Source organism: Arachis hypogaea, chromosome 15, assembly GCF_003086295.3.
Source record: "Arachis hypogaea cultivar Tifrunner chromosome 15, arahy.Tifrunner.gnm2.J5K5, whole genome shotgun sequence".
Lineage (NCBI taxonomy): Eukaryota > Viridiplantae > Streptophyta > Magnoliopsida > Fabales > Fabaceae > Arachis > Arachis hypogaea.
In genome coordinates, this window is record NC_092050.1 from 138,193,882 (window position 1) to 138,215,689 (window position 21,808).

Genomic DNA, 21,808 nt, shown 5'->3' on the forward strand with positions numbered 1-21,808 from the left:
ACCTTTCTTTACTAATCCTACTGTTGATCATTTTCCTAATGATCATAATAGAGGTATTGTGAAAAATTCACCTCTTGAGCCTCCTATTCATGTACTTTTCACTATTCCCGATGATCCAAACTAGAATGATGATCTTGCTCTTATGGTTCTTCCTCCTACATCCACTCGCAGTACTAGGGTAAGAAATCCACCTCCATATCTTCATGATTATCATTGTTTGCTACTATTCTTCACATTTATGAACCTAGCTCATACAAAGAAGCTTCCAAATTGGCAACAAGCAATGCAGGAAGAAATTCAAGCATTAGATAAACCACACACTTGGAATTTGGATGATCCTCCTTCTGATAAGGAAGTTGTGAGAAGCAGATGTATATACAAAATCAAGACTCAGTCAGATGGCTCTATTGATAGATATAAGTTCATTTGGTTGCTCAAGGATGCACTCAAGAGTATGGTATTAATTATGAAGAGATTTTTGCTCCTGTTGCGTGACTCACATCTGTTCAAGCTCTTCTTGCAATTACTATAGTCTACAAATGGTCTCTATGTCAGATGGATGTGAAAAATTCTTTCCTCAACAGTGACTTAAAAAGAAAAGTCTACATGAAACCTCCTCCGGGATATTCTTATTCTCCCAACAAAGTTTGTCTTCTTCGCAAGGCACTTTATGATCTTAAGCAAGCTCCTCGAGAATGGTTTGAAAAGTTTTTCAATACCATCTGCAATCTCAGTTTCACTTGCAATCCTCATGAGAATGCCCTTTTCGTTCGCAAGAGTGACAAGGGTGTTGTTCTCCTACTATTATAGGTTGATGACATGATAATCACTAGAGACGATGTTGATGGCATCACTGATCTCAAAACAAGCCTTCACCACTATTTTGAGATGAAAGATCTTGAATCTCTTAGTTATTTTTTTGGTCTAGAAGTTATCTCATCCAATGATGGCATCTATCTTTCTTAAGCAAAGTCTGCATCTGATCTTTTTACTCGAGTTGGGATAACTGATAATCGCATAGAATCTACTCCTTTTGAGCCTAATGCTCACTTTACTTCTATGGATGAAACTGTTTTGGATAATTCCACTCTCTATAGACAGTTGGTTAGTGGTCTTGTCTACTTCATTGTTACTCAACCAGATATTGCATATGTTGTTCATGTTGTTAGCCAGTTCTTTTCAGCACCATGAACTACTCATTATGCCACTATTCTTTAGATTCTTCGTTATATCAAGGATACTATGTTTCAGGATCTTCATTTTTCCACTCAATCTTCTTTAATACTTCAAGCATATTTAAATATTGATTAGGCTGGTGATCCCACTAATCGTTGTTCTACTATTATTTATCGTTTGTTTTTCGGTGACTCTCTACTCTCCTAGCATGTCAAGAAATAAAGTTTTACCGCTTGATCGAGCACAAAAATAGAATATTCTGCTCTGGCTAAAACTTTTGCTAAAATCGTTGCAATTCATTAGCTTTTTGAAGATTTGGGAACTACTTAGTCTTCTCCTACTGATCTCTATTGTCGTAGTAATAATAATAATAATAATAATAATAATAATAATAATAATAATAATATGTTTCTTACAACAAATATAACACAAAGCAGACTTCTTCATTTTATTTTTATTTTCATAAGCCTCTCATTTAAATTGCCCTGAATTATATTTTAGTAATAAATATCACATTTTCTTTAAGCATTCCTTTCATCCAATTTATTTTTTATTTTACCTCGTAACTGATAAATTGATTATGGCCATTTAACAGTTCTTAAAATTTAATTTCATCTTCATATGGATAATTTGTAAAAGTCTTGTCAGATTCAATCATAGCCAAAGTAAATGGAATATTCAAGGGTGGTTCTCCAAGCTCTAGTTTTTTCTTCAAGGATATAGTTGTCTGAACTATTGATACTTCATTTATACAATTATACATGTATTTCCATATCTAGGACATGTTTGCATGAGATATCCACACGACACTTTTCGAGTGTCTTGTTCCCACTTCTATTTAATTTATTTTTTAAGGATACCTTTTTCCTTTTTTCTAGACACGGATACTCCAAAGTAAATGAAATGAGTTTCAGTTTATCTACTTTTAGAGAAAAGGACAAATAGGTCCCTAACTTTTTTTTTTGTGAACATTTTCGTCCCCGAAGAATGGAAAATACATTCATGTCCCTGACCCCTCCAAAATATGAATAAATTTACCCCTCCGTTAAAGTCACTCCATTAGACCCAACAGAAAATGCGGACGTAACTCCCGTGGAGCTGACCTGGCCGTTATGGGATGACACGTGGACTATAGCTTCTGAAAAGAGGACGTATTAGTCCCTACGCTCCAAAACGATGTCGTTTCTCCCCCACCCCTCCAAACACACTTTAATTCCCATATGCAATACCCATAACACACATGTTTGATTTTCTGAATTACTGGTAAACCTAAGAAGACAAACGATCAAACTCCCTCCTCCCTGTTTCTCCCTCAAAAAATTACACTACGTAGAAGAGCAATCAGTGCAGGGTGAAGTTGCTGTCAAAGGCTAAGAAGAAGGTTTTTGTTGAGGTCGTAGATGCTGTCTTCGTGAAAAGGTAAGATCGCCTTGCTTAGCGTTGAAGTTTTAGTTATTGTTGTGTGAACTAAGGATGAAGGCATTATGTGTGCATGTTGACAGTGTGGGTAACAGCGGTGTAATGAAGTGAAAAAACAATTTTTAAAATGTGTTTAGGATTAGAAGGAGGGACTGTGTTAGGGCAAAGGGATTTCATTCATAATTTTTTTAACTATTTTTGGACTGACACATAGTTGTTCATGGGTTAATTTCATATGGTTGATGTTTTTGTGGTGCCGATTTTTCACCATGGAGGTAACTTTGTCAGAGGAAGTGATAGATCCCTAGTTTATCAAAATGGAAAGGAAGAGAGTACTGGACAACCACCCTGTGTAAAGAAATCAGGTGTTACCTGATGAGGAGGATGGTGAATCACAAGCGAGTACTGGACAACCACCCTGAAAAGCTAGCACCAGTCTAGCAAAAGAGGATGGAGAGGTTAATCAACATTAGCACTAAGTGAACGGCAGAATAGGTTGGTGACAACGAACAGAAAAGGTTTGAGATGAGCCGTAAAGCAAGCAAGGTGGATGTAGACCTCATAAAGTACACTTGCTCATGCAACCGATGGCAACTAACTGGTAAAAACTGTAATCACTCTAATTCATTCATTATGGTGTTTAATTGTTATTAGCACTAATTATTTTGTCACTTTTAAAACTGTTTCCCTCATTACCTCAGGCATGCCTTGCATACATGCACTTGCTGCCATTAGGAAGAGACGTGACATGCTACAAGACTATGTGCACCCCTGGCTATGTATGGAGTCAATCAAGAGGACATATGCACACTGCATTAAACCAGTACCAAGTGCAAAATTTTGGCCCAAAACTGAATTCTCACAGCCAAACCCACCCATCATCAAAAGAGGGATTGGCCGGCCAAAGGTTCATAATAGGCAGAAAGATCCTGCTGAGCCATTGATGCAAGGGGGGAAATTGAAGAAGTCATTCTCTGTGTCTTGTAGCAAGTGTGGTGAAAAGGGCCACAATTACAAAACTTGCAAGGGAGCTCCTTCGAACCCCAATTGGAAGCCGAAGACAAAGCAGCCTAAGAAGAAGGAAGGTAGCACCTCCCAAGCACTAGTTGTGCTTCCTTGTCACAATTAGGTCCCCCACCAGAGGTAAGATCACTTTATGGATAATAGAGTTTTTGATTATACACTCCAGCAATAATTCTGTCTTATCATTAAATAGGTCAGGATTAAACTATCTTAGTACTAGAAAGCTTAGGGATTAGTATGTCTTAGTACCATAATCTTCAAGGACTAATCTGTCTTAGTATGTTATTCCTGAGAGACTAATATGTCTTAGTATTAAACTGTTTATTATTTTCACTACTATGTCCAGGATGCTTCAAATAGCTAACTAGGCAGTTCAACACCCCAGCAGCAACACCCTACTGTAATGATGCAATTGTTTGTCATTATAACCTGTTTGATATATGCATTGGCTAAATATGGCCTAATGTGCTTTACGTTGTCATGTTTTGGTGCCCTCCTTCCTACAGGTTCTGAGTGTAGCTGGCCCAAGTCCTCCAAATGTTGCACCAGCTCCAATCAAAGTTACAAGATCCACACTTGTGATAGCACCATTAGGGCCAACAGTTACTCAAGGTAGACCACCGGCCCCAACTTCAAGCCATCCATTTAAGCCTCCAGGAAAAGCTCCATCCATGGTCAATGACACAAGTCGCCCGAAACCATCAAAGTTCAAACCAAAGTAGAAGATTTTCAGGCCACCAGCTCCACTTGATCAAGGACCAACACCATCTAACATACAGCAGGCAACACCAGTTCAAGAAGTCTCCCAAAGACTAACTCCATCTAACACACAAACTGCTTAACAGAATCAGGAGGCTCCACTACCAACTATACCAAGTGTGTCAACATCTAAGGATCCCCATGAATGAATAGTCATGCCATTAGGTTATTTTAGGATAAATGTGTGCTGTTATAATTCTTAATGGCAAATTCCACATACAACTTCCCTTTTTTTGTTAGCTGTTCTTTGGTTAGCCGTTATTGGTCAAGTAAAAACTTGTTAATGGTAGCATGCCATACATGTGTAGACATTACTAGTAAACTGGTTTTCTTTTTATATTTAGTGTCAGTTCTAATCATGAATGTTTACTTACACAGCTTTAATGTGTGTTCTTGAATGTTTGATTACCTGTGATTTTGCCAGCCTTCATTTCAAATATACATTGCAACATACAGGCTAAATACTGATACATTTATAAAAAGGACATGTTGAATTTTTCTAGCAAGAAATTACCACATTTATCATTTTCAACCATTGATCAATTCTTACAACTTAAAACAGCAACAATCAGGACAATTAAATTCACACATATACACCACCCTGTTGGATTTTTTTTCATCTCTAAAGCTACTATTCTCTTCTAAAAAAATCTGATCCTGTTTTTCACATCTTCCTTCCAGTGATGCTCTTCAACATCACCAATTTTTTTTTCTCTTCCAGATACCTTGTATCCCTCATCCTAAGTCTTGCAATATGCTCATTCAACCACAAAAAGAACTTACAATAGGGTTGTCTTACCTACATAAGATCAATCCATAAAACTCAGAAAAAAAATATGATTTTGGAGATAAACCCTAATACAAACAGAGTTTCACAGAGTTGCTTTACATACCTTATAAAATGGACATCCCAGAAATAATCTGTTGGGATTGCTACTCGTCTTCGACATGAACAGGATTGCATTTTCTCCACAAAAGCACTTTGGTAAGATGTCATCTTTGCCATCCTTCCCGTTAGGAACCGAGCCTTCAGCGAACTGATCTTGTCTTCCTCCACCTCCACTTCTTCTCGAGCTACATGATACTCCATCGGACACCATGGGATGAAAAGCACCCTTTCTTCGTTCACCCACTTCACCCTATCTATGCATTCGAAGGATTAGGACTCAAGAATTTTAAAGATTGGGGGTCGGACAAAAACGGCATCGTTTTAGAGCATGGGGACTAATACGTCCTCTTTTCAGAACCTATAGTCCACGTGTCACCCTGTAACGGCCAGGTCAGCACCATGGGAGCCACGTTAGCGTTTTCCGTTGGGTTTAACGAAGTGACTTTAACGGAGAGGTAAATTTGTCCACATTTTGGAGGGGTCAGTGACATGAATGTATTTTCCATTTTTCGGGGACGAAAATGTCCGCAAAAAAAAATCAGGGACCTATTTGTCATTTTCTCTTATTTTTATTACAAGTGGCTTTAAGAAGTTGCATTATACTTATTGGATTTGGATTCTCTAAAGTTTGAATTTCACTTTAGAGTCACCGTTGATTTCATAGGTGGGACCAATAATAAATATGAAAGAGAAACTATTCAAGAATAGAAGATCACACTTTATTCTCTAAAGTGAAATTCAAACTTTAGAGGATCCAAATCCATACTTATTTAGCTCGTGTTTTTTAGTGTATTATTTTATACTTATCTTCCTCGTAATCAAGTTATTCTATACCACAAGTAAAAAACTCACTTTTAATTTACTTTAATCTTTTACATTTTTGCTAAGTTTAGCAAGAACAGAAAACATGGGATGAGTGAAGCAAAACGTAATGGGTGGTGGTGTGATGACACGTTTGTTTGTGGTGTAGCTGAGAGTGGGAGTGGAAGAGTGGCAGAAGCATTACTAAGCGGAAAGGGCGGGCATGTTTATAAGAATACAACATGTCGCCCATCCAAATCCAATGGAAGTCTGAAGTTCCATGTCGCGCATGTTTATAAGAAGAGACCATCATATCACTCGGTCGTCACAATAACCAAGTTCATTGCAGGTCCGAATGGAGAGATAAACTCCATGCATCAAAACTCATGACTCACCTTCACCAGAAAACGACGGATCCATCACGCCAATCACTTTCGGGGATTCTCTTCACGTCCTTTCATGCAAATATTGCCAACAAATATGACACTCATAATTATGATGCAAATATTAACATTAAATAAAAAGGAAAAAACTTATATGCAAATATGTATGTTCTTTTTGAGAGAGACCAGTGCACCACTAGTAAGTATTTTTAGGATGTTAGATTATCCATACTCGTATATTTGCTACATTTTTTTTCCCTCATTATTTTAACACTAGATTGTCATTGCCAAACTGGAATAATGTTAACCCAGAAGATGCTACTTGTTCTATATCATTATCAAGAAACAAGAACCATAAGATATTTTCAACGTAGAAACGGTTCACGTAACCCGACTTTGTTTTCTATAAAGCAACAATACATATCCTAATCTATACCACAGCTACAAAAACTGCACAGAAATATCATCCCAATAAAAACAATATTACTGATTACGAAGGGAAAATTGCAGAAGTTAAATTGCATTAGAAACACCGGTAGAAAAGACAGTAATGCCAAAACTGAGGAGGAGGACGCAAAGAGATGGTCATAGGATAAAAAAAATGAGCATAAAAGAATGAATAAACCAACGATGAATATTACAAGCACAGGGCTCACAATGAGATAGATGTATATCATTGTCCGACTGTAGTTATCAAGTTTTTGAAATTTACATCCACTGTAAAATTTGGCGTATATGCAATCGCTCTCTCAGCTTTATGCAAAAAAGACATAAGCGGAGAGCCCAATGGTTAAAAGGATACAAAATCCGGAACAAAACTTGGCTAAATCCGCATGAAGAGCTTAATTGCACGTAGCCTAACTCTTGTATTTTTGCTGGACAGCTAGAGCTGCAGCCCTGTACCACGTTGCCACAGCCATGGCACCAGGGTCAGGAACTGTTGAAAGCAACTCTGAAGACACGTAAGTAGAACGCCCAGCCTACATAACACTCCCTCATCAGATCCAACAATCCACTTAATAATAACAAATAAATGGATAAAAACAAGCCACTATGGTTGTGGCATTTTTCTCAATTTTAGAGGCGAACTGCTAAAAACTGCAATTCAAAATGAGCTTCCTAAAATTGGAACTCCATGTTTGTTTCATTAAAGAATAGCAAGCAAATCATAAGTAAAATGAAACCAAGTTTGCTTGAGCATCACTCATGAACTAAACATAATTGAAACAGAATGCCAGACGTTCTCTGCTATTACGTTAAAACTCAGTATTGCATCAAATTTGTACTCTTAACAAAGACGGGTCAAAAGGTATCACCTGTGCTTGCATTTTCTTGGTTAACTCAGCTCCAGTTAATGCAGCCTCAGAAGACAGAACAAAAGCAGTGATAGGATCCTCCCCAGCATTTAATTTCTGTTCAACCAAAAAGCACAGTAAGTTACTCCATAAAAGGGCATCCAAATAATGTAGGGGAAGTGAAAACCTATTGTCAGGACCTCTTGAAGAACAGATGATGCTGGAAGAAGGGCATCTAGCAGGGTTCTATAACCAGCACTGGCACCCCCATATTTACTAACAGCAGCAATGGAAGCCGCAAGTGCCTCAGCCCCTGAAAATCAAACAACTCATGAGGGATTGACAGTAAAAAAGGGAAAAGGAAAAGTTAACTCTGAAATTAAGGTAGCCATATTGGAGTTCCCACATTGTTTTGGCGTGACAACAGAACCAGAGCTTGGTTTCAGCTGTGTATATGCTGCCTTGCAGAAAATTGTATATCTGAAAAGAGAAAGTTTCTTGAAAGCAATACTCAAACAGCATAATTAGTTAAACTTCAACAATGGCGTAAGTATAGCATCATACATGATTCCACTTGTTCCTCCCATGGCTCTTCGAATTGTTGATCCAATTTCATTGACAGTTTCTGCAGCATCGTTCAGAGGATAGCTGTGAACAAAAAAACAGCAGTTCAGGTCAGAATGTGATTACAATTCAAATTGGCAATTGCTTTTGCAGTAACTTGTCCCCAAGAGTACAAACAAAGATATACCTAAACAAATAGGACATAGACTTACTTTTTGATGTCCTCCAGAATGGCTTTTGCGCCTCTATACATCTGCAGAAGTTGAACCATATAAATCAAGTAATTCCCATGATACTTCAACAGCTATAATAGACAATTTTGAGGACAGGACTCACAGTTGATCCACAGTCACCATCACCAACTTTACTGTCCCAATCATTTAGGCTGTCCTTAAGATCTAGAATAACATTTGCAGCGGTTTCAATGGCAATCTCAAGGACTTGGCCTTGCTCACTTAGCTGCAGAGGTCGTCTCTGTGGCTTATGTAAAGTAAACATAGGAACCATATTTCAAAAATTATATCAGGATATAAGTACATATACAGTTGACTTGATTAACATAGATTTAATAAAACTCAACCAGCTTTCAAATGATATTGACAAGTCAATTCTATTTTTACCAGATTCACCAATAGCATGAACATGTGAGAAAGGAGAATAATCATAACTATGAGAAATATATTATGATCATGCCAAAGATATCACGAGAAAAATCAGTGGCCAGATGCTGGTTTTGGGCTTCCAGCAAGAAGTACAGAAATTGATGGTGGACTGAAGCATAAACATAAACATGAATTACGACAACTCAGTAAGGTATCATTTGATCCATATAGCTAACTTCACTTAGTTGGACAAGACTTGGTTGTTGTTGATGCAGTATGCACTAGGAAGTATTACAAAGCACAGAGATTCTTGGATGGAAAGGACACAAGTCTAACAATTCACTGGCTTTTCAAGGTAAATTTAATTGTTATTGTGTCACATCATTTTTTCCTGAGTGTCTCTATATGTAAGTTGTTATACTAGTACTCATCACAGAATTTTTCTATGTGGAAAGGGTGGTGTAAATTTCTAATAAAAATATTCAACCATGTCAAAATGCCACTAACCAATGAGCCAAATAAACTTGTAACAAACATGTTTGAATATAATTTTCCTTTAACTACTTCTCAACCACAACTGCTAAATGTCATGGAAGAAATGACGTAATTCCCTGTGTATGAAGTATATACCTCATCGCCCTTTGCTGATGGAGATGGCGGGACTGGAATAGGAATCTTAGTAGGCGGGTGAACACCTTAAAAGAGAAGAAAGTTCAAAAGTTCAATGAACTAGTAGTTTAATGGTTCCATCAATATTACATTTGAACAAACATTATCCAGAGGCAAGTTATTAGAATAATCCAGTTATTAACAACTAAAGAAATTACTGACCATCAACTCCAACAGGCCAAGACGGTGCTTTGGTACTGGCATCTAATCGCTCAAGAATAGGTGGATCAGCCCTCATGATAGATATCGAGAAACCTGAAATAAATACTAGTTAGAACTGCTTGATGAATCACAACGAGAATTAATGATGTGACAAACCTGCCATATCAAGGGATGTCATGAATGTCCCTGTGTAAACTCTGTCAACAGCCAGCCCATGCTCTAGCTGCAATCTTGGAACTGCCTTTCCTGCTGCAATCATTAGCTCCATCAAAGGGGTGCCACCAAGCCTGCAAGTGAAGAACTTGCATAAGGTCAATAAAACTTGAGAAGGCATTAAATTATGGTGTCCAGGGTTCGAATCAAAACAGATAAAATTTAGCGCACACAAAAAAGAAACATTCTAAAAAGAATGCACATAAATAAAAGAGAAGACCAGTATATTTTCAATAATAGGTGTAGATAGCATAAACATTGCTTTTCAACGTTGTGTGATGAGAATATCTATGAAGCTAAGTTCAATCACAGATATATACGTATAGGAATGTCTTCATAAAATGGTGCTCAAGTCCCAAGAACAATATAAGAGAATTTAAGAGCTACAAAATCTTAATTTCAGTTTTTAAACATATATGATACCGTAAACATACCCATTGACCATGAGGATCACTCTACCACCTCGAGTTATTGGAACGTAGTTCGTTTCCTGGTAACATTACCAAAAGAAAGCATTGTAACTTCATTCATAGGAATGATAACTCCAAAAAGGGACACAAACATATATACTTACGGCCAAACCTATTCAAGCAATACTAGAACTTTGTGATAAGATAGAACTTTTGGGTTAAACTATGATTAGCATCAAAGTCCATGACGAACACACAAGTAGTGAACTTTATTCTTGATGTGGTACCACAATGTCGCAAGAACATTTCTTTAGAGAGTTAACGGTACACAACAATCAAAAGTTTTCCATAAAATATTGCAACATACCGTGGACAATATTTGATTCAGAACATGAGAAACCACCACATCCACTGGCTGAAGATCAGCAACAGCTGCACCAGGTTCTCCATGCTGTAAAATAAATAAATAAATAAAATGAAAAGGAAAGAAAGAAAGCAAAAAAAGTAGCATTGATATTCATCATTATTTGTAAATTAATGAGAAATGGCACTAGTAGAGAATAAAGACAAACTTCAGTGACTAGGGAGATCAAAAAAGAAAAAGTAAACAGAGAACTCATCCCAGAACATAAAACATAGAGCGAGCTGTTCACGCTACTGCAAAGAAGGTGCCTAACTAAAGGAAACTCACAATTCCAAGCCCCAGTTCTATCTTCCCTGGGCCCAAACGATCTGATGTAACTTGACCAGGAAGTGTGCACACAGTTAAACCAACACCCATTGTCCCCACCAATTCAGAGGCATGTTTTGCTTCTGCAGCAACCTTAGCAAGAGGAAGGCCAGCAGCAGCTGCTGCCCCTGCAACCTGCCGCAATCAACAAAATGTGCAGGTAAATGATAAATTACCAATGATAATACATGAGAAGAGCTGAGTTGTTCTGCAAGATTACCAACCATTGGAGGACCACTGAATGTTCATGAAAAAAGGAAGCAAAAAATGAAATGCGGAATTATGAATGAGCTGAAGATGGAAAAGGTGAATTATGTTAAGAATTAAAAGAAGGGTCTAATCTAAATAAACGAACGTCCACCCATGACAAGGGATTAGTATGGATGGTAATGGAAACATGGAGGGGTATGTGAAAAATAGAGGAAGCAGCAGATAGTGTGGAAGGCATTTTGTCGTCCAGGCTCATTCCAAAGATCATTCACTATCTTGCATTAATACCATAATTATCTATCATATTTAAAACAATGCTAAGTTCAACAAGAAAATAAAATAAACATTGACAAACAGGCCAGAAAGTCCAATATATGCAAGCATAAAATAGTGCTGTTCAAAGTGGATGTGTGAACAGGGCAAATAAAAGAATGCTGAAAAATCAGAAGTGGATTTCTGAGAGAACCTTATGAACCAAAATAGTCCCTGCCAAGCCCCTTCTCCCAGCAATCCCTCGAGGCGGTGGTAGTGCACAATCATCACCAACAATTACAGTCTGCATTCGCAAAATTCAGTCATACTTTATCTACATAACAAAACTAAGTACTAGATGAGATAATTCTGGCTAGCAGTACCTCAACTTTATAACCTTCAACTTTTGCTTGCTCAGCAGCCAAACCAAAGTTCAATCGATCACCAGTGTAATTCTGTCAACACCCAAATTTGGAATACTATGAATCAAAAAACAAGAGCAAATCCTAATGACTGCTCATAAACAGACCACGTATGTGCAGAAATGAGAAATCACTTATTCATAGCTCAAAGTTGATTTGAAAATGTTTTGATTTTCGTTCTTTCTTTCTTTCTTTTCTTCTCTCTCTATCTCTCTTTTTTTTTTTTTTTTTGTTGAAATGATCCCAATTAGTTTAACGTAAGAATCTTACAATTAATCTTTCACACTATATTTTTCCAATTTAACAGCTTACAATAACTTTGGGTATAGCTTATCCAACATACATGATGATCCAAAAGACCACTCTAAAGACTGTAATTTAACAAGTCAATGAGCTAAAGTATTACCCAAACACGAAGGGAACAAAAAAAAAGGATACCTTCACAATCAGAAGACATCCCATAGGTCCAGTTACAGCTCGTATCCCCTAAATTTCAATAATAAGAGATGCTTCAGAATAACTGATGTGTGATATATACATGCCATCCATAATAAAAGGAAAGCATACAGCTAGAATTGAATCAACTGGTGGGGAAGCAAAGACATCTCCACAGATAGCTGCTGTCAGCATTCCTTCTCCTACATATCCAGCATGAGCAGGCTCATGGCCACTTCCTCCCCCTGTGGAATGTAGGATTGGATAAAAATTTTCATGATAACACTTTGGGTATGAAAACATAGTTACAAAAGCACCATATAATATTTCGTTTTACTGATCTTAGATATGTTTCATAGGGCTAAATAGCATAGATCTATGTCCCATTCTTCCCACTTGCAACCTTTCTACCTTTTTACAATAGGTGGACCAAATCCTGTACGACAATTCATGAACCATTTGTCTATTCCTATATGCATCGATAAGTATCCTATGCTACAATTCACAGAAATTAAAACAAAAAGGAACATCGGATGGATAGTCACAGACCTGATATGACTGCAACTTTATCATTTGTTGCACTTGAAACATCTGCACGTAATACAACCTTCACCTGCATTCAAGCCAACAAAAATAAATGGACACCTCTCATATATTTAACACAGCCATACATGTTTCTGTATGTGTAATCACCTGAGGAAATCCATCTAAGTACTGTAAACCAGGGTACGTCTCCACAAGGCCTTCAATGAATTCAGTCACAACATCTACAATAAATTATATTAACAAAGAATCAAGATTAATTTTGTTCCAAAAGATCTAGAGTTCAAGATAAAGTATAATCTTCCTTTCTATCACATATTCACATTATATAGCAGTTTGAGAACACAATCTTGGAACTACGGTGCTAAGTGAGAAATTGAGAATCTGCAAAACAGGAACCTAGCTAATAATACCGCCATCAACTTTCCACTTTGAATCGACATGTTGGAACTAAAGTAGGTAAAATGAAAATCATCAATTCAGAGCAATTCCACAAAGTCGTCATTGACCGATCTGAAAACAAGCACTATCTTCCTAGTTTTCAATTTCATATACCACAGTACTAGTGAGAATATGCTAATACTGGTGTACTACCGCTATCATCTTTCCTCATTGAATCAACATCTTCGAATTAAAACAAATAAAAGCAATGTCCTCATTGACCGATCTAAAAACAAGAACCTATTTGCCGCTAAAGAATAGAGTCGTGAAACTGCCGCGCCAGTGTAAAAATGCAACTCCAAGGTAGGAACCTAACTAACAACACCGCTATTATATCTTCTCATAGTAAAACACTACGTCGCTAAGATTAAAAGCAAAGCATCAAATCAGAGCCGCTATACGAAGTTCTCATTGACCGATACCAAAAACAAGAATCGATTTCAACTCATTTTAAGCTCAGTCCCTTTCAGTCAAAGATAAATGCTACTAAAGTCAACACAACGCAAGAACCTCTAACAGTCAAAATGACGCAAACAAGAAACGCGATTTCACCTCATGAAACAAGAAAGAGTGAAGAAATTAGCGAAAGAGCACCGAATAGTTGAAAGAAACGAACAAAACAAAATCGCAACCGACTTTCACCTACACAGGCGAGAAATTGAACGGAGCAAAGCGAACAAGAAAGAAAGATAAAGTGAGAGAAAGAGCGCACCATCGGGATTGTTGATGAGCTTCTTGGCTTGGAATGCCATAGCGACGAAGTACCTTTGCAGCGATTACGGAATTGAAAGAGTGAATGGCGAGAACTGGAAAAAAAACCCTAGAAATGGCTTTGCATGAAACAGTTGGAAAAAGAGAGGGAATGAGAGAGAAAGAGAAAGAGAGAGAAAGGGAAGAAGAGTTGTTGTTGTTGTTGCCTCGTTGGTTTGGTGGTGTGGCTCTTTATACACACAAGAGAAGGAAAGCGAGGGAGTTGATAGTTGGCTTGTTGCAGCAAGTAAGAGGGGAAAAAATATTAATGGAATTTCAAAAATAAAATATTACAATAAACTAATACTTTTATCCTGAAGACTCATAAATCATTCATAAACCAATGAAAGTAATTTTTTATCTATAAAATATAGTCTGTGTATGATAAAAGAATTTAAATGATAATTTTATTTATTGGTAGATTTGGTCGCATTTTAACTTTTATGGATAAACATTATAATTTACTTCTTCAGATATAAAATTAATTTTATTTATCTATCAAAAAATTTATTTATATTCTAAACTTACTTTTATGAAAAAAATAATAGATTATTAAAAAAATAAAAAATAGCTCTTGCTTTATCAAAACTAATCATAACTTTATGGAAGTCACTCATTGAAAGAAAAAATTGCATAACTATTTGCTGCGAGTTAAGAGTAAAAACGAAAAAAAAAAATGGACACTATTTTTTCCAATTTTCATTATATAAGAAGATTAGTGGATCAATATGCATGTATTCATTTTTTTTTATTTATTAAATATATGTAAAATAACAAAAAAAATTAATTGAAATGATAAAATATTTATAATTTAATTAAAAGATTTTGGGTATAAATCTTTAGTATGACAACTTTTTTTTATAAATTTATATAATATAGATATAGAGAAGATAGCAAATAGATAAATAATAGATTATTGATTATATAATAGGTGTTAATTATCTTTATTTATACATTATATACTTAAGAAATGGTGTAAAAAAATTTATTAAAATTGACAAAATAAACGAAAAAAGAAATGAGAAAAGAGATTCTCACTCTATAGAGACTCATTAAATTCATATGATGTAAAATTACAATATAAATTTTTATTTTATTTATATAAAAATTTAATTAAAATTATAATTCTAATTATTATTGGTTTTGTTAATATAAGATTTAGACAATATTATTATTGAAGTGTGATAATTAGTTCATGAAAATCTTAAATGTTTGAAATAGTTTGACCTTTAAATAATATAAATAGAATTCTCTGTTGTATTTTACCAATTGTGTGTTTTAACAAATGAATTATGAATATTTATATTTTAAACTAAATTATGTTAAATTATATTATGTTATTTTATTATTTTGTATTATATCTTTAAAAAAATTTATTACAAAATTGTTTAATTAATATTTTAATTAAAAATTTAATTTTCATATACAATCAAATTAGGTAAAAGAGTTTTACACAGGAAAATTATCATATAAAATATAACTAATCTTTTAATTTATTTCTTAAAAATCATGTGTAACGCATGAACGATGAATCTAATTAGATTAGATGTCCAGTCAATGAAAATTGGACTCTTTAATTAATAAAAAGAATAAAATAGAACAACGGTTTTTGCTGTACTGTACTACTGTGGTTGCTGTGCTGGCTCTGTAATGAGGCTATGCTTTTTGGTAATTTTTGTATCTATCCTTTGGAAGCTATGCTATGAGATAGGTGGTTCTTATGCTTCTGCCGATTCTTTTGGGGATGAGCTTTGAATATTGGCTTCTGGCCTTCTGCCATGGATTCGGGTGTCTCTGTCCATTGCAACTCTGCTTCTGCAGTAGATCCTAATTGTCCTTATTCGTAATTTACATACACGGAAAGCAACGTTATTCTTTTCCTCTCGCTATTTTTTTTTTTTTTTGTGTGAAGCCAAGGCCCAAGGAAGCAAAAAAAAAAAAATAAAGGGGTTAGCTAAGTCGTCTTCTCTAGCAGAGCGCACCAGCTATGGATTCAAAGACGCCGCAACGGCGTCGTCGAAGCAGTGTCATCCAAAATGGCACCATTACCAGAGAGAAGAAGCCCAAACGTAGCGAGGTGAGTCTCCAAACGCCGTCGTTTCACCCTTTTTGTGCTGGTATCATTGTTTCAGGTTCAGCCATTGTTTCGCAGGTCCTCGCAAAGAAGAAAGCCGTTGAGCAATCCATCAAATCAGCACGTGCCGAAAAGGATCACCTTGCTTCCTTCCCTGAGTTCCGCCACTTTGTCAATAACGGTAACTGTTTCTGAAATAGAAAACTGTGCAGTGTAGTTAGATTAGTTACAGGATCAGTTACCTTTATTTTGCTGACTCAGCAGTTAGTTAGTTGCAAAGTGTGTTTATGGTTTTACACAATATAAAAGTCAGAAGTAAACTTTGTAACTAACTACTGACTCAACAAACAAACGCAACGGATTTTATAACTACTGTAACTGTATTAGCAATAATGCAATATTGAATTCTCATATAATACAATTATAATATTCCCATAAGTTTTGAGATGTTAGTGTAAGTAAATTGTTGAATGTGTTAGCAATACCGTGCTTTTATTCATTTTTGGTTCATCTTTTTTGTTTCTTCTAAGTCCTAAATCTGAGGTGCCTATTTCAATCTGAATTTTAGGTCTATCTATGTGTTTGAAGTCAGGATGCGGTGATACACTATCCTCTCCTGTTAAGCACTATGTTCAGAGCCTCCTTAAGGTACACATTACTATAATTTGTTGAATGAAATATTTTGATGTAGACATTACTATAATATATTGAATGAAATATTTCCCTTCTTTATACTTTATGCTATAATAAGAGAAAATCTGCTATTATGTTTTTGTTTTGTAAAGTGATAGGAAACTTAGTTGGCAAAGTCTTCAATGAGGTTGTGTGAGGAAACCTCATTGATGAGGTTTTCAAAAAATGCTCATAGGGCCTCTGCATCTGGTCAAAGATTTGTTAACTGCAAATTGGTGGCTGCTCTTGATTAATGATCACAATTATGTTATGTTATTAGCTAAACAAAGCACAGGATTAGTGAGAAAGATAATCCTGTGCTTTGTTTATTAGTGAGAAAGATAATCGTTTTTGTGAGTCCTGCTTCTCTAATCTCGATCTCTTCTCTTTGGTGAGCCCTTCCTCTCTTCTTTTCCCTTGCCTTCCTCCGTTTCTCTGTTTTCAGCTTCCGTTTCTTCTAAAAAACTTGGCTTTTGACCTATCTTACATTCTCTTATAAGTTTTTCATTTTTATCCTTTTTGTGTGTTTTTTTATTTCATTTTAAAGTTTGTTCCTTTTACTTGATCTCCATGTCTAAAGGCATTACTGTGTTATAGAACTGATTTCTTTGTGGGAAAACTCCCCACCCCCCCACCCCCCATCTTTTTTCCCTGGATCTTATGTGAGCTATGATAGCTCTGTTCAGAAGGGTATTTCAAAAGTTGAGAAGGAAGGCAAGGTAGTATTGATAATGACAAGAGATCACTAGAAACTTACCTGCAATCTTCAGTTAAGAAGTTGAAAGTCTCAATTTTAGGTGTATGAAACAAGACTGAGCTAGTTTTTAAGGAGCCCATTGTCTCTGCTGAACAGGAATAGAGAAAGAATCTGTGTTGGTTCAATATTCTATTAAGGAATGTCAAACAAAGAGAAGGAGTTGCACTCCCCGGAGAGAGATATTGAGAGCTATTCAAAGAAAAATGATTAAATTAAGAACTAGCTTTGTCTCAAATTGGTTTAATGAAAATGTTAACAAATTATAAGTAAAACTGACCAGCCATCAAATTGTAAATTGATAAAGTTTGAAGTAAGGGCTTTTCAGTAATTTACAAGTTAACCTCATAATTGAGGCGTCTTAGCACCACCAAGGCGAATACTTTGCCAACTTAGTTTATTGAAATTCGATTGTTTTTAGGTTTTTTTATACTACAATATCTAGGAATATCAATATGTATCATTTCTCCTTTTGTTCATGGTTGGTTTTTTCATTAGCTTATTCATTGAGAAGAGACCCGAAAGCATATGACTTGTCAACTCAAAAACTGCAGCTAAATATGGAAGGACCCTATGGATCTGAGTGGTTGGATGAAGAAAAGGTGAAGCGCAGAGAAATGGTTGCTCCAGAAGCACACTATATATTTGTGCACGAGGATGCCAATTCAGTTGGTGATGAGACAAGAATGATGTTGAGTGCAGAAGAGGCTTCAACTAGTTGTGTGGAAGATAGTGGCCCCTTAGTTGGATTTCTACATTACCGTTTTGTTCTGGAAGAAGATGTACCGGTCCTTTATGTGTATGAGTTGCAGATTGAGCCTCGTGTCCAAGGAAAAGGGTTAGGGAAGTTTCTAATGCAACTAATTGAGCTTATTGCCCAAAAGGTGATGAATTGTTCTTATGGAAGAAATGAAGTCTATTTATTTGATTAATGTATAGTCTTACTAATGTCCATTTTGTTGAAGTTCTTATGCACCTCATTGGGATACCTTGTGATTCTTTTGCAAAATTTTCTGAGTTTTGTGTGCATAACATTCTACATTGACTATTGTCTCTGATCTATGTTTTTTGTTTTAACTCTCTTGTAGAAGTGCATGGGTGCTGTCATGCTAACTGTTCAAAAAGCAAATTTACTAGCTCTGAATTTCTATCTAAGTAAGCTGAGGTAAAATCTTCACTTGTGTGTGCAATCTTTGAATCAATTTCCTTTACCAAGTCATTGCATGTTGATTTTTAGTAGAATAAAAGAGAAAAAGAATCACATTTGTGTAGCCATAGGGAAAGATATTTCTTTTTTCTTTACAAACATATTTGGTGGCCAAAAGAATTACACATGCAAACAAATCTTGATAAAAGGTGTAAGTAATAATGCATGAACATGTATTGAAAAATTGAGAGCGAGTCATGAATTGTCATCATGAGAAATCCAAATAAGACCATATTCTGACTGGTAGGCTGCTATATAAGTGTATGTTTGCTTGTGAAATCATGTCAAAGTTAAACATAAGTAAGCACAACTTGATCATCACAATGTTATGGACCTTTGGGGGGTCATGCAACTGTTTTTTTTTTCTTTACTTCCATGAACTTTTCTATGGACGACGCAGTCTGCTTTTATCACAATTTAATAGCCTAACCATTTCCTTCAAGATTTTCCTATCATACTACCATTTCCATTCCTGTTTTTAATTTGCTTTGTTATTGCTGATTGATGAAATAATTATGTGTTGCAGATACATCATATCAACCATTTCGCCTTCAAAGGTGTAATCTAGTGTTATTTACATGATTTTCTGTTATAACAGGAAAATTTTTTCCTACCGTTTGTTTATTGTTTTGGTTTTATTCCTGAATGCAGATGGGGATTGAGAAGAGTTACGAAATTCTTTGCAAAACATTTAATGACGAAGCGAAAACTATTTTGGAGGTACAGCTCCTATCCGCACCATTAGATTGATTTTATCAGATAGTCTATCACTGATTTCACAAAACACACTAATTTACAGCCATCTGGATCACTCAGGTTTAAGGTTAAATCACTATATGACATTTTCCTTTTTGGTTCTCAAATCACAATTCACATTATATGATTTAAACGATTATTCTCATAAGAACTATGCCTATTTTTAACATATACTTCTCTCATGTCTTGCAAGACAATATATTAATTTTTCCTTTTCAGACGATGGAAAACAGAGGCTTTTGATATATGGTCCATTAACATATACTGATCAGTTCTTGCGAATGGTACAATGAAAATTTTTCAATACATAGTATATTGTTTTTCCTCTCCCTCCTCTAAGAAAGACTAATTTGAGCCGTGTCGTCCGTTTGTCATTTTCAGCATTACCACACAAGAATGGAGTTTCTGCCTGATTCTGCTGTTGAGTTTTGTTAAGGGACATGCTGATCTTCCAATTTTGGGGGGAATCAAAGATAATGTAGTGAACTTTTAGCCAACGGAAGTTCCTTTTAGTAATATATCATGCATGTTTTTCTCCTTCTTCCCCTCTCTATACAGATTTTTTCAGCAGTTTAGTGTACATGTTGGACCAACCCCAGTCTAATAGGAAAAGATAGTGGTTGATGATGGTGTATTCTTGGGGAAAGACAGCTCAACATAGCTTCAATTTTTTATTTGGTTCTCCAATAAATAATTCATTGGAAAGTTTTTAAGTATACCATACACCAGTGTTTCAATTAATTTTAACTATTAATCTTAATTATATATATTATATATATTTTTTATAATTAAGATCAACGGTTAAAAATAACGGAAACACTAGAAAGTTTTCCTAATTCATATGCCCCTGTTTCTCTCATATTCTGCTTCTTTTTTTAGTTTGGAAAAAATACCTAGTCTCTATGGTTTTGACAATCTAACCATCCAAAAGAAAGAAACGCGTTTGTGACGCTTTTATAGATAATGTTTGACAAAATCTACAAAAAGGTAGGTAGAAAAAGGAAATTTGGATATTTTGTCAAATATTATTCATGTATGCATTTCTTATTTCTTAACGAAAGAAATACTTCTTAATAGTTTGTGTTGCTGTTCAACTAATTAATAAATGAATCTTTTGTTAGGAATTAAGTTATCCAATTCTGCGCTCTTTTTTTTTGTATATAGAAGTAAAAGTGGTGATATACCTTAACATTGTAATTTTTGGTGTTTTTTAGAAGTGTGAAAGATACGCAAATCGGAGGGTCCGATTTCTATAATTCAAATTTTTTTTTTTTAACAGAAATTTCTTGGTCCGATTTTTGTTCTCTCACAAATCCCTCGGTCCGATTTCACAAATCCCTTAGTCTGATTTCTGTATCATCATAAATCAGACGGTCCAATTTCTGTACTTCTCACAAATCGAACGGTCCGATTTTTGTTTATCTAATTAAACGGTTTCACATTTGAGAATAACACCCCATCAACCCACATTTTGAAAAAACACGGTTGCTACTCCAATATCAAAAACAAAATCTGCCAATTCTGTAAAGAGAACATATTATATCCCAAAAAAATATAAATGCACCATTTATGTTGAGAATGATAATAGACCATTTATAAAGTTTAAATTATGCTATAAAATAGAGTGAATACCCCATCCGGCCCCTGACAATTATCTCGAAAGGACAACGAGGCCCCCAAGAAAAAAAATACCCAATCCGGCCCCTGATAATTTTTTTTTGAGACTGATTAGCCCTATGCCAAAAAAAATAACATTGATTTTTTTTGGCACAGATGCCTCGTTGTCCTTTCGATGTAATTGTCAGGGGCCAGGTTGGGTTTTTTTTTGTCAGGGGCCGGGTTGGGGTTTTTTTTTTTGTCAGGGACCTCGTTGTCTTTCGAGATAATTGTCAGGGGCTGATTTGGGTTTTTCTCTATAAAATAAAATTCGGGGTGTGTGTTTGGGGGGTGTGTTGTGTTGTTTTGTTTTGAGGAGTACAATTAAGATGAAGGTTCGGAAAACCAAATTGATTACCGAACTAGTAGAATTAAAAGTTTATTGGTTCAAAACTTAACTGAAGTTTAAACGGAATTAAATTGGATATAATAAAATAATACAATAAAACTCTATATCCAAATCATTTAATCAATCAAGTTTAATTAAGTTGTTATAACTTAATTCTCCTTCACGCGCTACTATCTCTAACAAACTTTTGAC

At 35.4% G+C, this 21,808-nt stretch overlaps 2 protein-coding genes across 5 annotated transcripts; one reads left to right on the forward strand and one right to left on the reverse strand.

Moving 5' to 3' along the window:
• Positions 1-7,052: 7,052 nt before the first annotated feature.
• LOC112750870 (putative 3,4-dihydroxy-2-butanone kinase) lies at positions 7,053-14,445 on the reverse strand. 3 transcript variants are annotated; one of them, XM_025799769.3, is made up of 20 exons: positions 14,111-14,445; positions 13,108-13,181; positions 12,964-13,027; positions 12,547-12,659; positions 12,418-12,465; positions 11,941-12,012; positions 11,772-11,861; positions 11,057-11,230; positions 10,733-10,816; positions 10,390-10,445; positions 9,899-10,029; positions 9,743-9,835; positions 9,542-9,606; positions 8,646-8,789; positions 8,522-8,562; positions 8,310-8,393; positions 8,152-8,225; positions 7,946-8,058; positions 7,767-7,862; positions 7,053-7,430 (listed from the first exon to the last, which is right to left on the reverse strand). In XM_025799769.3, exons 1-20 carry the CDS (start codon positions 14,148-14,150, stop codon positions 7,308-7,310), a joined length of 1,779 nt encoding a protein of 592 aa, XP_025655554.1. In that variant the 5' UTR covers positions 14,151-14,445; the 3' UTR covers positions 7,053-7,307. The 3 variants fall into 3 exon arrangements, with proteins under 3 accessions (XP_025655554.1, XP_025655556.1, XP_025655557.1); XM_025799771.3 differs by having other exon boundaries at positions 8,646-8,783; positions 14,111-14,431; XM_025799772.3 differs by having other exon boundaries at positions 7,933-8,058; positions 14,111-14,431.
• A 1,204-nt stretch (positions 14,446-15,649) lies between these two features.
• On the forward strand, positions 15,650-20,327 carry LOC112750871 (uncharacterized). Of its 2 annotated transcripts, none has more exons than XR_003814509.2 (9): positions 15,650-16,225; positions 16,301-16,403; positions 16,791-16,870; positions 18,203-18,532; positions 18,737-18,813; positions 19,382-19,412; positions 19,507-19,575; positions 19,805-19,895; positions 19,993-20,327. XR_003814509.2 is itself a non-coding variant. In XM_025799773.3 (9 exons), exons 1-8 carry the CDS (start codon positions 16,136-16,138, stop codon positions 19,852-19,854), a joined length of 804 nt encoding a protein of 267 aa, XP_025655558.1. In that variant the 5' UTR covers positions 15,650-16,135; the 3' UTR covers positions 19,855-19,895; positions 19,993-20,327. The 2 variants fall into 2 exon arrangements, 1 of the variants encoding a protein (XP_025655558.1); XM_025799773.3 differs by having other exon boundaries at positions 19,831-19,895.
• The last annotated feature ends 1,481 nt before the right edge of the window (positions 20,328-21,808 follow it).